Source organism: Chlamydotis macqueenii, chromosome 6, assembly GCF_036417535.1.
Source record: "Chlamydotis macqueenii isolate bChlMac1 chromosome 6, bChlMac1.mat, whole genome shotgun sequence".
NCBI classification, from domain to species: domain Eukaryota; kingdom Metazoa; phylum Chordata; class Aves; order Otidiformes; family Otididae; genus Chlamydotis; species Chlamydotis macqueenii.
Window position 1 is genome coordinate 45,346,419 of NC_141561.1, and position 11,240 is coordinate 45,357,658.

Here is an 11,240-nt window from a genome sequence, read left to right on the forward strand (position 1 = left end):
AAGATGCTGCTATCGCCCGTCTGTTCCACGACACGGGACTTCCTGGCAAGGACGCTCCATGAACCTTCAGCTCCCAGCCGCTCACACAGGATGCCTCGCTTGACTCACCCCGATTTTCTAGGACACCCCATCGGGTTGGGTTTCTTCAGCAGGCAGACAGACCTTCGTGCCTGGCCTCCCCCTGTGGGCGGGCTCCCACGTGCACACACGCCTGCGCAACACCTTCCAAGGAGCCGCACCACCTTCCCAAGCCCTCCACAGCAAGAACCACCCCTCATGGCACCCCCCAGCCCAACTCCCTCATTCTGCGGTATGTTCTTCTCCTTTTTTTCCCTTCTCTGGGATAAAGGAGTCCCTAGCGTCCTGGCGTTACTGTGCCCACCTGGCACCGTGCCTTGGGGCACGGCAAAGTGAAATTGCTGCAATGCACCCACAGAACTCACAGGATGCACTAAGAAACAAGAACCAACAAGAGCAACTGGGACCTGCGTCTGGACCAGCACCTCCTCTCGGCTTGGGCTTTGGCTATTTGTGCTCCTTTTGTATCTTTGGTCGCAGGGACCGTAACTACATCGACATCAGCCTCCCACCACCCCAACCACATCCCTACCAGCAGCCCAGGGCGGCTGGGAGTCATCTACACTCGCTCCAGCTTCCGGAGAGATCCCGCTCTCTGCCCACACCTCCCAGATCCACCCCGTTTGAGGCAGCCCGGGGCTGAACAGGCAGAAGCCTTTGTCGTCGACCGCTTGGCTGGAAGCCCGGGAGGCGGCGCGTGGCCGAGATTGCCCGCGCAGCGGCATCCGCCCTAAACCAGCCGGCTGCTTTCACACCGCTCTGGCTCGCAGACCCTGGCACGGCCCAACCACGCACGAGTGCGCGCGCACGCACGCACAAACACACCGTGCACAACATTTTTTCAAAAGAGGTCTGCATGCACCGCGTGCTCAGCTGCCGTTTCACCCTGCACACCTGGCAGCGGTGCACCCCGACAGCTCCCAAGCCCCCGCACTGATCCACATGCCTCAAGCGGACCGTCCCCTTCGCATCTGAGCGCAAACCACAACACAGAAAGCAACCGGGGAAAGAGATCTGTCCTCTCCCCGAGCAGCGCGGGGCTCGTTTCTGCCCGCTGCCCGCCAGCAAGCCCAGACATTGCCAGGACTCGGGCCTGGCCCCGGGCCACTGTCCCAGGCCCTGAACAGAGCAGGGGAAAGCCACAGCGCTACTCTGGCAACGCCGTTTCCCTTACTCAGAAAGAAAGGGCACTAACAAAAGGAGCTTTGCCCTTTTCCACTTAGAAAACCCTCGTTTGGCATCAATTTGGTGGCTCAGAAAAGTCTGGCTGGCACGGGGGGAGAGGGGGTGAGAAGATACATGGGGTGGTCCTTCTGTAAAACACCACAAATTACACTTTTGCTGCTGCCAGTCTCCAGTTACTTCAGTGCACCAGACCCAGCGGCATCCAGGTTTCTTTCCCCACGCTCTTTTGAAAAACCCTGTCCAGGGGAAAGTTTGTCTAGTCCTCGTGCCGCAGCGCTACTCACCCATCGTGTCCTCCACGTCGCAGCTTCCAGGGAGCCCTGACCGCTTCTGCACCCACAGACTGAGCCCCTCTTACTGTAGGTTTGTTTTTTTTAAAAAAACCACAAAAAACCACCAAACCCCAGCAGCATCACAGAGCCTCTTTTCAGGTCATTTGCTGGCTCCCTGGTGCTCTCTCCTGGATCTCCTCGGACTTGGGCGGAGGGGTCAGCGGCTCTATCGTGACAGGGGCCGTGCTGTTCCCCTCCGCGAGGTTTAGTCTGACGTCCTTCATGTGCAGCTTCTCCGACTCGATCCTCCGCACCTTCAGTGGCTTCAGGCACTTGCTCAGGTGCGAGTTGTGCCGGCTGGGCTGCCGCTCCGTGTAGGGCTCTGCGCCGGCAGCACCCGGCGGCTGGGTGTTTTCGTCGAGGCCCGTCAGCGACGCGTAGGAGGGCAGGGAGACGCTGATCCTGTTGCTCCTGTCCGAGTCTCTGCCCTCAGAGTAGCCCGTGTTCATCACCTCCTCGTAGCTGGGGACGTAGTACTGGGAAGACGCATCTTCGTCCTCTTCTGGGCTAGAGGGGACAAAATTCAGGCTATCAGTAGCACATCTTTTCAGATTCACTAGGGGCAGGGAGCAGAATAATACAACAGCAAAAGATCCCAAACATTTTCTTTGCCCTTCTGCCTCACACCAGTTCCTGTCACTGTGACAGAACAGATCGCAACCTCACCTACATTCAGACACGTTATTGTTTCCTTGTGACGTACGTCTGTCTTCGCTCTGTCACCTTTCTGGCCGCAGCAGGCACGCCCCGCAGGTGCCCCACGCAAGAGATGCGTCCCCAGAGTTGCTCTGGCAACTTTCAGCCCGCTGATGCCCCGGGGGTCCCGCGCCACAACCCCTGCTCCTCGTTTCCCCGCTGCCGCCTGAGCGGCCCTCTGGGAGAGAGCAATATGACGCGTCTGCACCTGCGAGGGGAGAGGTCTCCTGCCTCCACTGCGGGCAACCGAGCGCCTGGAGAGCGTCAACGCCTTCCCACCTCACCTTCTGCAGTGTGGCCGCTTGCAGCAGCTGCTTCTCCCGGCTCAGTGCGAGCTGCGTCCTCTCCAGGGCCTCTCTCAGCACAGCCTTCTCCTCTGCCTCCCTGCAGACTTTCTTTTCCAGTTTGGCTATCTGCTCCTGGCACACTTGCAGGGACGCTTCTTTCAGCCCGCGCAAAACGGGAGGGGAAAGCGTCCGTCACCGCGTCAACCCCCCAAAACACAGCTGGCCTCCGCACTTGCACCCCTCCTAGGACCCTCCCCACACCATGGGGTGACGCTGAAGGACAGCGGAGCAGCAAGCGCCTTGAATGCTCCTCACTGATACCCTGAGCACCATGTCAGATGGGATGGAACAGCCCTTGGGCTCAGTTGGGTAAATTAACCCCAGCTGTTGGCTCATTATTTAACTATCCCAGCTGGGTGCTGCAGCCATAGGGGCCACCAGCTCCAGTTCTCTGCCCAGCTCAGGTGAATATTGACTCTGTTCTAGCCAGAACCAGGACATTATCCACCCCTAATTCCACACCATCTACATGATGCCCAGATCCTACACTTTCCAATCAATCATCACCTTTTTCTTTCTTTGACCTACTTGTATGCATACACACAGATGTAACTCCCTTAGTCTATGGCCCACCCCTCCAAAAGGTCTGTTGAGTTTATCCAGTCCATAACTTGGGGCTCCATCTGTCATAACAGTGTCTCAGCGTAGGACAGACAACGCAGTGTTTGCTCAGGTGCGTATCTGGTGCTGCTGGGGACAACGAGGATCAGAAGCCATGGGAATGAGAAACAAAAAGCCACGGGAATGAGAAACAAGGGACTTTCCAAGAGAAGGAAAACAAGAGAAAGGACATCTGGGGGTGGATGGGCGATCGGAGGGTAGATAAGCACATAAGCTGTAACAATAAATGATTTCACTTAGCGTGCAGCGGGGGTCCGTGACTACGTTCCCACAGCCTTCCCTCAGCCATGACACTTTCTGAGGCCAAGAAAAGCTCACAACGCTCACCTGGCTGTCCTGTCCGGGCCAGGCCACGGCACTCACGCTGATCTGCTCCACAGCCTTCCCCGGCACTGAGGCCAGGCTGACAGGCCTGTGCTTCCCTGCACCCTCCTGTGGCTCTTCCTGTGGACGGGCGTCACGCGTGCTGCCCTCCCGTCAGCCGGGGCCTCCTTGCTCGGCCAGGGCTGCTGGGCAGTGGTGGAAAGTGGCCTGCCGAGCGCTTCGGCCAGCACCCTCAGCCCCAACGGGCGGGTCCCGCCCGGCCCCGCAGATCTGTGTGTGTCGCAGTGCGGTCGCAGGGCGCTGACCATTTCCCCCGGGGGGTGGGGGCTGCATCGTGCTCCCCGTGCCGGTCTCTGGCTCGGGGGCTGGGCACCCTGAGCACAGCTCGCCGGCACAGATGAGGCGCAGGAGGCGTTCAGCGCCGCAGCCTTTTCCTCAGCCTCTGTCCCCGCGCTGCCCCTGCCCCGCCAGGGACGGGGATTCTCCTCAGCCCTGCTGCTGCTGCTCCTGTCTGTGCAGACACAGCTTTCACGCTCTCTCACGGCAGCGGCAGATTCAGCTCTCGCCGGGCGCTGGCACTGCCAGTTCTACGCCCGCACACCCTCACGGCGTCCTTGGCGTCCTGCGCAGCTGCTGGCCAGGCCCGGCCGCGCGGGGGCGGTGCTCGGCCTGCGCCCGAGGGGATGCCGCCTGGGATTGGTCGCTGGGCTGTCACTCTGCCCCCGTTTGGGCCTGCCCTGAGGCAATGCTGGCTCTGATTGGTCCTCTGGGCTGTCACTCTGCCCCCATTTGGTCCTGCCCTGAGGCAATGCTGGCTGTGATTGTCCCCGGGTGGTGAGGCTGCTGAGCTGCAGTGCCCGCCCTCCACCTGGGGCAATGCTTCCTCTGATTGGCTGCCTGGGATTTCCCCCTTGCTCCTCCCATCTAATGACGGGTCAGACAGCTTATCAATCATCACGTGCTGCTCTCCCACACGGCGTGATTGGTGGAGCCAGCCTGCCCCGCCCCTGCAGGGTGCCCAGCTTTTTCCACTCTTGCCGCCTTTCCTGCAGGCCAAAAGTGAGAGTGCAGACTCTCTCGGTGCATCTTTGGACCTATAAAAAGTGGGCTTTGCCCTAAAAATGAGAGTTTAGACGCTTAAAATGAAGCTCTAGGCCTGAATAATGTTGTGATTCCTAAAATGAAGGCTTTGAGCTGTAAAAGTGGGGTTAGGGCCCTGTGAAAGAGAATTTGGACTCCAGAAATGAAGCTTGGAGCCCTGTAACGGATGGTTTGGAAATGGAAATGAGGCTTTGGACACTGCAATGAGCTTCAGTGTCTTAAAGCAATGTTTGGGCTCTAAAAAGGAGACTTTGCAAACTAACCCCGAGGCTTTGACCCTGAAAATCAGGAGTCAGGCCACATATTAGACATTGGACCTAAAGTGAAGGTTTGGACCATAAAAATGAGGCTTTGAAATCTGTAGGAGAGAGTTCAGGCCCTCAAAATTGAGGTCTGGAAAATAAAAATGAGGCTTTGGACCTTAAAAATGAGACTTTGGCCATGAGAAGTCGATGCCCGAAGCCTGTCAGTGTTTAAGAGGCACTTGGGCAGTGTCGGTATTAACGAGCTTTAACGTGGTCAGGCCTGAACTGGTCAGGCAGTTTGACCAGATGATCGTTGTAGGTCCTTCCAACTTAAATACTCTATTCTATCATATTTAAAAAAAAAAAAAAAAAAAAAAAAAAAAGAGGCTTTAAGCCCTAAAAATTCCAGAATGGATCCTACAAATTAGACTATGGGAGCTTTGGGAGCTAAAGAGAGTGTTTGGACCTGGAAAGGAGGCCTTGGACCCTAACAGTGAGCCTTTCAACCCTCAAAATCAGAGTTGAGGCGTTAAAAATGACACTTTGGGCCCTTAAAATGAGTCTTTGAACCTTTGGAGTAGGGCTTGAACTTCTAAATGAGGGTTTGTATCCTAAAAATGAGAATTTAGATCTTGAAAATGACTGTTTGGACAACCAAAATGAGAGTTTGGGCCCTAAAAATGAGACTTGAAGTTTGAACTTTAAAAACATGTGACCAGATGTTAAAACTGGGCCTTTGGACACTGAAATGAGCCCTTGGACCCAGAAAATGATTGTCGTAGTTCAGCCCCGATCGGGACCAAACTACGCAGTCTCCATTCCTCTCACAAGGAAAATTCTTCACAACAGGCTGGCAGACACCTCTCAGGACGTTTTTACATCTCATTCACATCTCCTCTCCTCCCCACTTCTCTCAGCCGGGCTGGGCCCAGTTGGGCCCAGTTGCCGCCCGGCGGGAGGCCAGAGGGTGAAACCTGCAAGGCCCACGAGGCTCGCGCCTCCCCCTCTCTGTCCTGCTCAGCTTCTTCACATCTTCTCTAATTCTTTTTTTTTCTGTTTTCCCCTTCTTAAATGTGTTACGGCAGAGGCGTTATCATGGAACGTGCTGACACCAATTGGCTCGGCCTTGGCCAGCAGCGGGTCCGCCCTCGTCCCGGCCGAGTCCACTGAACAAAGAGGAGCAACTTCTAGCAGTTTCCGATAGAAGCTGCCACCTTAGGCCCCCCTCGCTAAACAAAACCAGAACAGTGATGATTTAGTCTCTAAATTGAGGATTTGGGGCCCTTTAAATAGGATTGTGTGGCTTGAAGATGCAGCTTTGGACTAAGAAATGAGGCTTTGTGCCCTAAACATGAAGGCTGGCAATGAAAAATGATGATTCGGGCCTTCAAAAGGAGGACATATCTAAATCTAATTAACATTTTCCCTTATATCTACTTAACAACATCTTATCTGAGTAAATTATGTTAACATCTCTAAATCTAATTAACAACGTTTTATCTTACCAAACTAAAAATGTGTCCCAGGCCAAGTTTGAGGCCTGTGGCTCTGGGGGATCAGAAGAGGAGGGTGATTGTTCACGAGGACAATCACAAGGTGAACACAGGTAAACCAACACAAGCATAGCAGTGCCCAACATCAAAAGTGCCCCAAAATAAAGCGCCATCAAAGCGTTAATCATTTTGCTCATTTTTGCAACCTTTTTTTTCCTTTGTGATGGTTTAGCCCGAATTACCACACAGTTTCTCGCTCATACTCCCCCTCCCCAGTGGGGAAGGAAGGAGAACCCATGGGTTGAGATGAAGACAATTTACTAAAATAACAAGGGAAAACTACAATAATAACAGAATATACGGATATTAAAATATACAAAGTGAACAATGTGTGTTTTCTCACCACCCGATGTCCCAATGACCGACACAGCCCGTCCCGAGCAGCGATCATGGAAACAAAACTGAGCAGCAAGCAAAGGAGCAAAAGGGAGCCAGCAAGGGAGAGGGAACGATGCCAGCAAACGAGGAAGGAAGATGGATGCCAGGAAGGCAGATACCCGCCCTGGCCAGCCCCCACTTCTCTACTGAGCATGGCGTTCAGGCATGGAACACTCTTTGGCCAGTTTGGGTCAGTTATTCTGTCTGTCTTTCTCCCAGCTTCCCGCATCTGCAAATTAGCGAGACTTGGAAAGCAGGACGGTGTCCTTGGTCTCATTCACAACAACTCATATCATCAGGGTGTTTATCAACATTCTTCACACAGGGCATCCAAAACACACCGGCTACTGAGAGGAAAAATTAACTCCATCCCTGCCAAAACCCGGACAGTGTCCACCCCTTATTCCATACAATCTACGTCATGCATATACATATATACGTGTGTGTGTATATACACAGAGATGTAACTCCTTCAGTCTGTTGAGCTCATTTAGTCCATGACTTTGGGCTCCATCTGTCCTGACAGTCTTTCAGGACAAGAGAGATGGTATGTAGTGTGGGGTTGTTGCCTGCTGCACCTGGAACTCACAGTTGGTACATCTGGCGTGGCTGGTGTATCATGCCCATGGTCTGCGAGTGGAAGATGTTGATCTTGAGGAAGTTGTTGGGGGCCAGTTCCTGTTCCATCACCGTTGCATCTCTCTCGGTTTTATTGAAGCTCATTCTTCACTGATCAGGGTGTTCCTTGCTGCAATACCTTTGACGTGACATGTAAGGACTATAGAAATGATTATATACAGGTCAAATTATTGGCTGTTCTCACCTAACATCAGATCTCCTTCAGCTACACGTGGGACTTCCCCATCCTCCCGCATCACCCACCAAGTACATCCAGGCCCTTCAGCAAAAGCAATCCCACGGGTGGGTTTGCCTTTGCCCAGGGGAGGAATAACCCAGACCGTCTTTCCTAACATATTCCTTAGATGCACCACAGGGACTTTATCACCCTCTGCCCTCTGGCTGGGCAGGGCCAGCTCGATTGGTGGATCCCTGAGTGTTGACTAACCAGGTGGCTTTTGCTAAATGTTTATCCCAATTTTTGAAGGTCCCACCACCCATTGCTTTCAGTGTAGCTTTCAGCAGTCCATTGTGCCGTTCAATCTTTCCAGAGGCTGGTGCGTGATGGGGGATGTGGTATACCCACCCGATGCCGTGCTCTTTGGCCCAGGGGTCTATGAGGTTGTTTCGGAAATGAGACCCGTTGTCTGGCTCAATTCTTTCTGAGTGCCATGTCGCCAGAGAACTTGCTTCTCAAGGCCCAAGATGGTGTTTTGGGCAGTGGCGTGGGGTACGGGATAGGTCTCTAGCCACCCAGTGCTGGCTTCCACCATTGTAAGGACGTGGCGCTCACCTTGACGAGTTTGTGGGAGTGTGATGTAATCAATCTGCCAGGCCTCTCCATATTTATACTTCAGCCATCGTCCTCCCTACCAAAGAGGCTTTGACCCCTTGGCCTGCTTAATAGCAGCGCATGTTTCACATTCATGGATAACCTGTGCAATAGTGTCCATGGTCGAGTCCACCCCTCGATCACGAGCCCATTTGTATGTTGCGTCTCTTCCTTGATGGCCCGAGGTGTCATGGGCCCACCGAGCTAAAAATAGCTCACCCCTGTGTTGCCAGTCTAGGCCCACTTGGGAAACTTTAATCATAGCAGCCTGATCCATCCTTTGGTCATTTTGGTGTTCTGCCGTGGCTCGACTCTTGGGTACGTGAGCATCTATGTGACGGACTTTTACAACCAGATTCTCCAGCCGGGCAGCAATCTCCTGCCACAGTGCGGCAGCGCATATGGGTGTCCTGGTTCTGGCTAGAGCAGAGTTAATATTCACCTGAGCTGTGCAGAGAACTGGAGCTGGTGGCCCCTATGGCTGGGGCACCCAGCTGGGATAGTTAACTAATGAGCCAACAGCTGGGGTTAATTTACCCAGCTGAGCCCATCCCATCTCAGAATCACAGAATCACAGAATTATTATCAAGATTGGAAAAGACCTAAAAGATCATCCAGTCCAACCATCACCAGTACTTCTCAGCTAAATCATATCCCTCAACACAACATCCAAACGTTTCTTGAACACCCCCATGGTCGGTGACTCCACCACCTCCCTGGGCAGTGCATTCCAGTGCCTGACTACCCTTTCCGAGAAGTAACATTTCCTAATGTCCAGCCTGAATCTCCCCTGGCGCAGCTTGAAACCATTGCCTCTAGTTCTGTCACTGTCTACACGAGAGAAAAGGCCGACCCCTAGCTCACTACAACCTCCCTTCAGGAAGTTATAGAGAGCTATAAGGTCTCCCCTGAGCCTCCTCTTCTCCAGACTGAACCATCGCAGCTCCCTCAGCCGCTCCTCATAAGGCCTGTGCTCCAGACCCCTCACCAGCTTCGTAGCCCTCCTCTGAACGCGTTCCAGGGCCTCAATGTCTTTCTTGCAGTGAGGGGCCCAAAACTGAACACAGTACTCAAGGTGCGGCCTCACCAGTGCCGAGTACAGGGGGACAATTACCTCCCTGTTCCTGCTAGTAACACTGGTTTTGATGCAAGCCAGGATGCCGTTGGCCTTCTTGGCCACCCGGGCACACTGTCGGCTCATGCTCAGCCGAGCATCAATCAGTACCCCCACGTCCGTTTCCTCCACACAGTCCTCCAGCCACTCCACCCCAAGCCTATAGCGCTGCCTGGGGTTGTTGTGGCCGAAGTGCAGGACTCGGCATTTGGTCTTGTTGAACCTCATCCCATTGGCTTCAGCCCAGCTCTCCAGCCTGTCTCTGGAGACAGTTCCCTCTGTAGGGCGCACCTCCGCCAGTTCCCTCAGCACTCTTGGGTGGATCTCATCCGGCCCCATGGACTTGTGGCAGTCCAGTTGGAGTAGTAAGTCTCTGACCGTTTCTTCCAGAATCACAGGGGGGTTAGCGTGCTCCCCAGCCGAGACTACCAGGTCAGAGAGAGGAGTACCCTGAGGATAACTGGTCTGACCTTTAAAGACAGACGTAAAGAAGGCATTCAGAACCTCCGCCTTTTCCTTATCCTCAGTGGTCACATTCCCAGCCTCATCCAGCAAAGAGTGGATATTCTCCTTTGTCCTCCTCTTACTGTTAATGTATTTATAAAAGAGTTTCTTATTCCTTTTCACCCCAGTGGCCAGGTTAAATTCAAGCTGGGCTTTTGCCTTTCTGATTTCACCTCTACACATCCTAACGACTTCCTTGTATTCATTCTCTGACACCGTGCTCAGGGTATCAGTGAGGAGGGTGCTGAGGGGAGCCTCCTGCTACATGGAAGAAATGGGGTGTGGAGATTTGTAAGCCATCGTACTGTGTTGGTATTCCATCACTGTTTTGTGGTTTTTTTTTTTCTATTATTGCTGTTAAATTTACTTTTTGTTCAATCTCAACCCACGTGTTTTTGCTGGTTTTTTTTGTTTACCAGTTCTCCCCCTATTCTCTCGGAGGGTGGGGGAACGAGAGAGAGACTGCGTGGTCTGGTCCCGGTCAGGGCTGAAGTACGAAACATGGTGTTTCTGTGCCTGTGAACCCCCTGGAAAAGAGCGCTCTGGGGCACTCAGAACCCTGGGCTCTGTTTGCCCCTTACACACAGACGTGTGTGACCCATCCAGCCTTCTTCAAAGGGAAGCTGTGCGTAGAACAATTTATGGTCTCCAGCATTTTTAAACTGGTATTTAAGGTGCAGACTATTTGAAGGAGAAGCTATCCACTGCACCTTTAATTGAGAAAGACAGATGCAAGTGTCATGATTTCATTTTACAGCAATAAAAGGACACACAGGTTGGGAGCTGGGAGATTAATTTTGCATTCACATTAAGTGATTTTCCGACAGTTAGCACAACCTGCAGGTATTTACAGTTGACTGTGTCCTTTCAACATACAAATTGTAACATCAGCCTTATGCAGAACACATTACTGAAGGCAGTTGGGTTTTTTTTTTGTTAAGTAGAATTGTTCAAATGTTTTTATGACACACTGGTCCAGACACCAGCAGGGTCTAAGGGAGTGACTGTCGGTTATTTGGACCTTCAAGCCCCTGTCGCTCAGATCAACTACTCATGGTTTCGTTTTCATATGCATTCATTTACAGAAGGAAAAAGCTACTTTCAAGATTTTAATAAATGGTTATTTCATAAACACAGTAACATAATCAGTTCCATTAACATTAACAGAAATGTTTACTGCTACATGACTAATTTGTTTGAACTGAAACAGTTTACAAAAAAACACCCAAAACCTGCAAAAATTTACTAGGAATAGAACAAAATTAAAATATGTCATTTTAGACATACTCTAATCAAACAGCCTCCTCCTCTT

The 11,240-nt window shown here is 52.5% G+C and overlaps 1 protein-coding gene across 1 annotated transcript; it reads right to left on the reverse strand.

Moving 5' to 3' along the window:
• Nucleotides 1-1,489: 1,489 nt before the first annotated feature.
• Nucleotides 1,490-3,916, reverse strand: LOC147600393 (uncharacterized). Its single transcript, XM_086751286.1, has 4 exons — nt 3,889-3,916; nt 2,576-2,733; nt 2,262-2,469; nt 1,490-2,151 (listed from the first exon to the last, which is right to left on the reverse strand). The coding sequence occupies exons 1-4, from the start codon at nt 3,914-3,916 to the stop codon at nt 1,691-1,693; spliced, it is 855 nt and encodes a 284-aa protein (XP_086607412.1). The 3' UTR covers nt 1,490-1,690.
• Between the last annotated feature and the right edge of the window lie 7,324 nt (nt 3,917-11,240).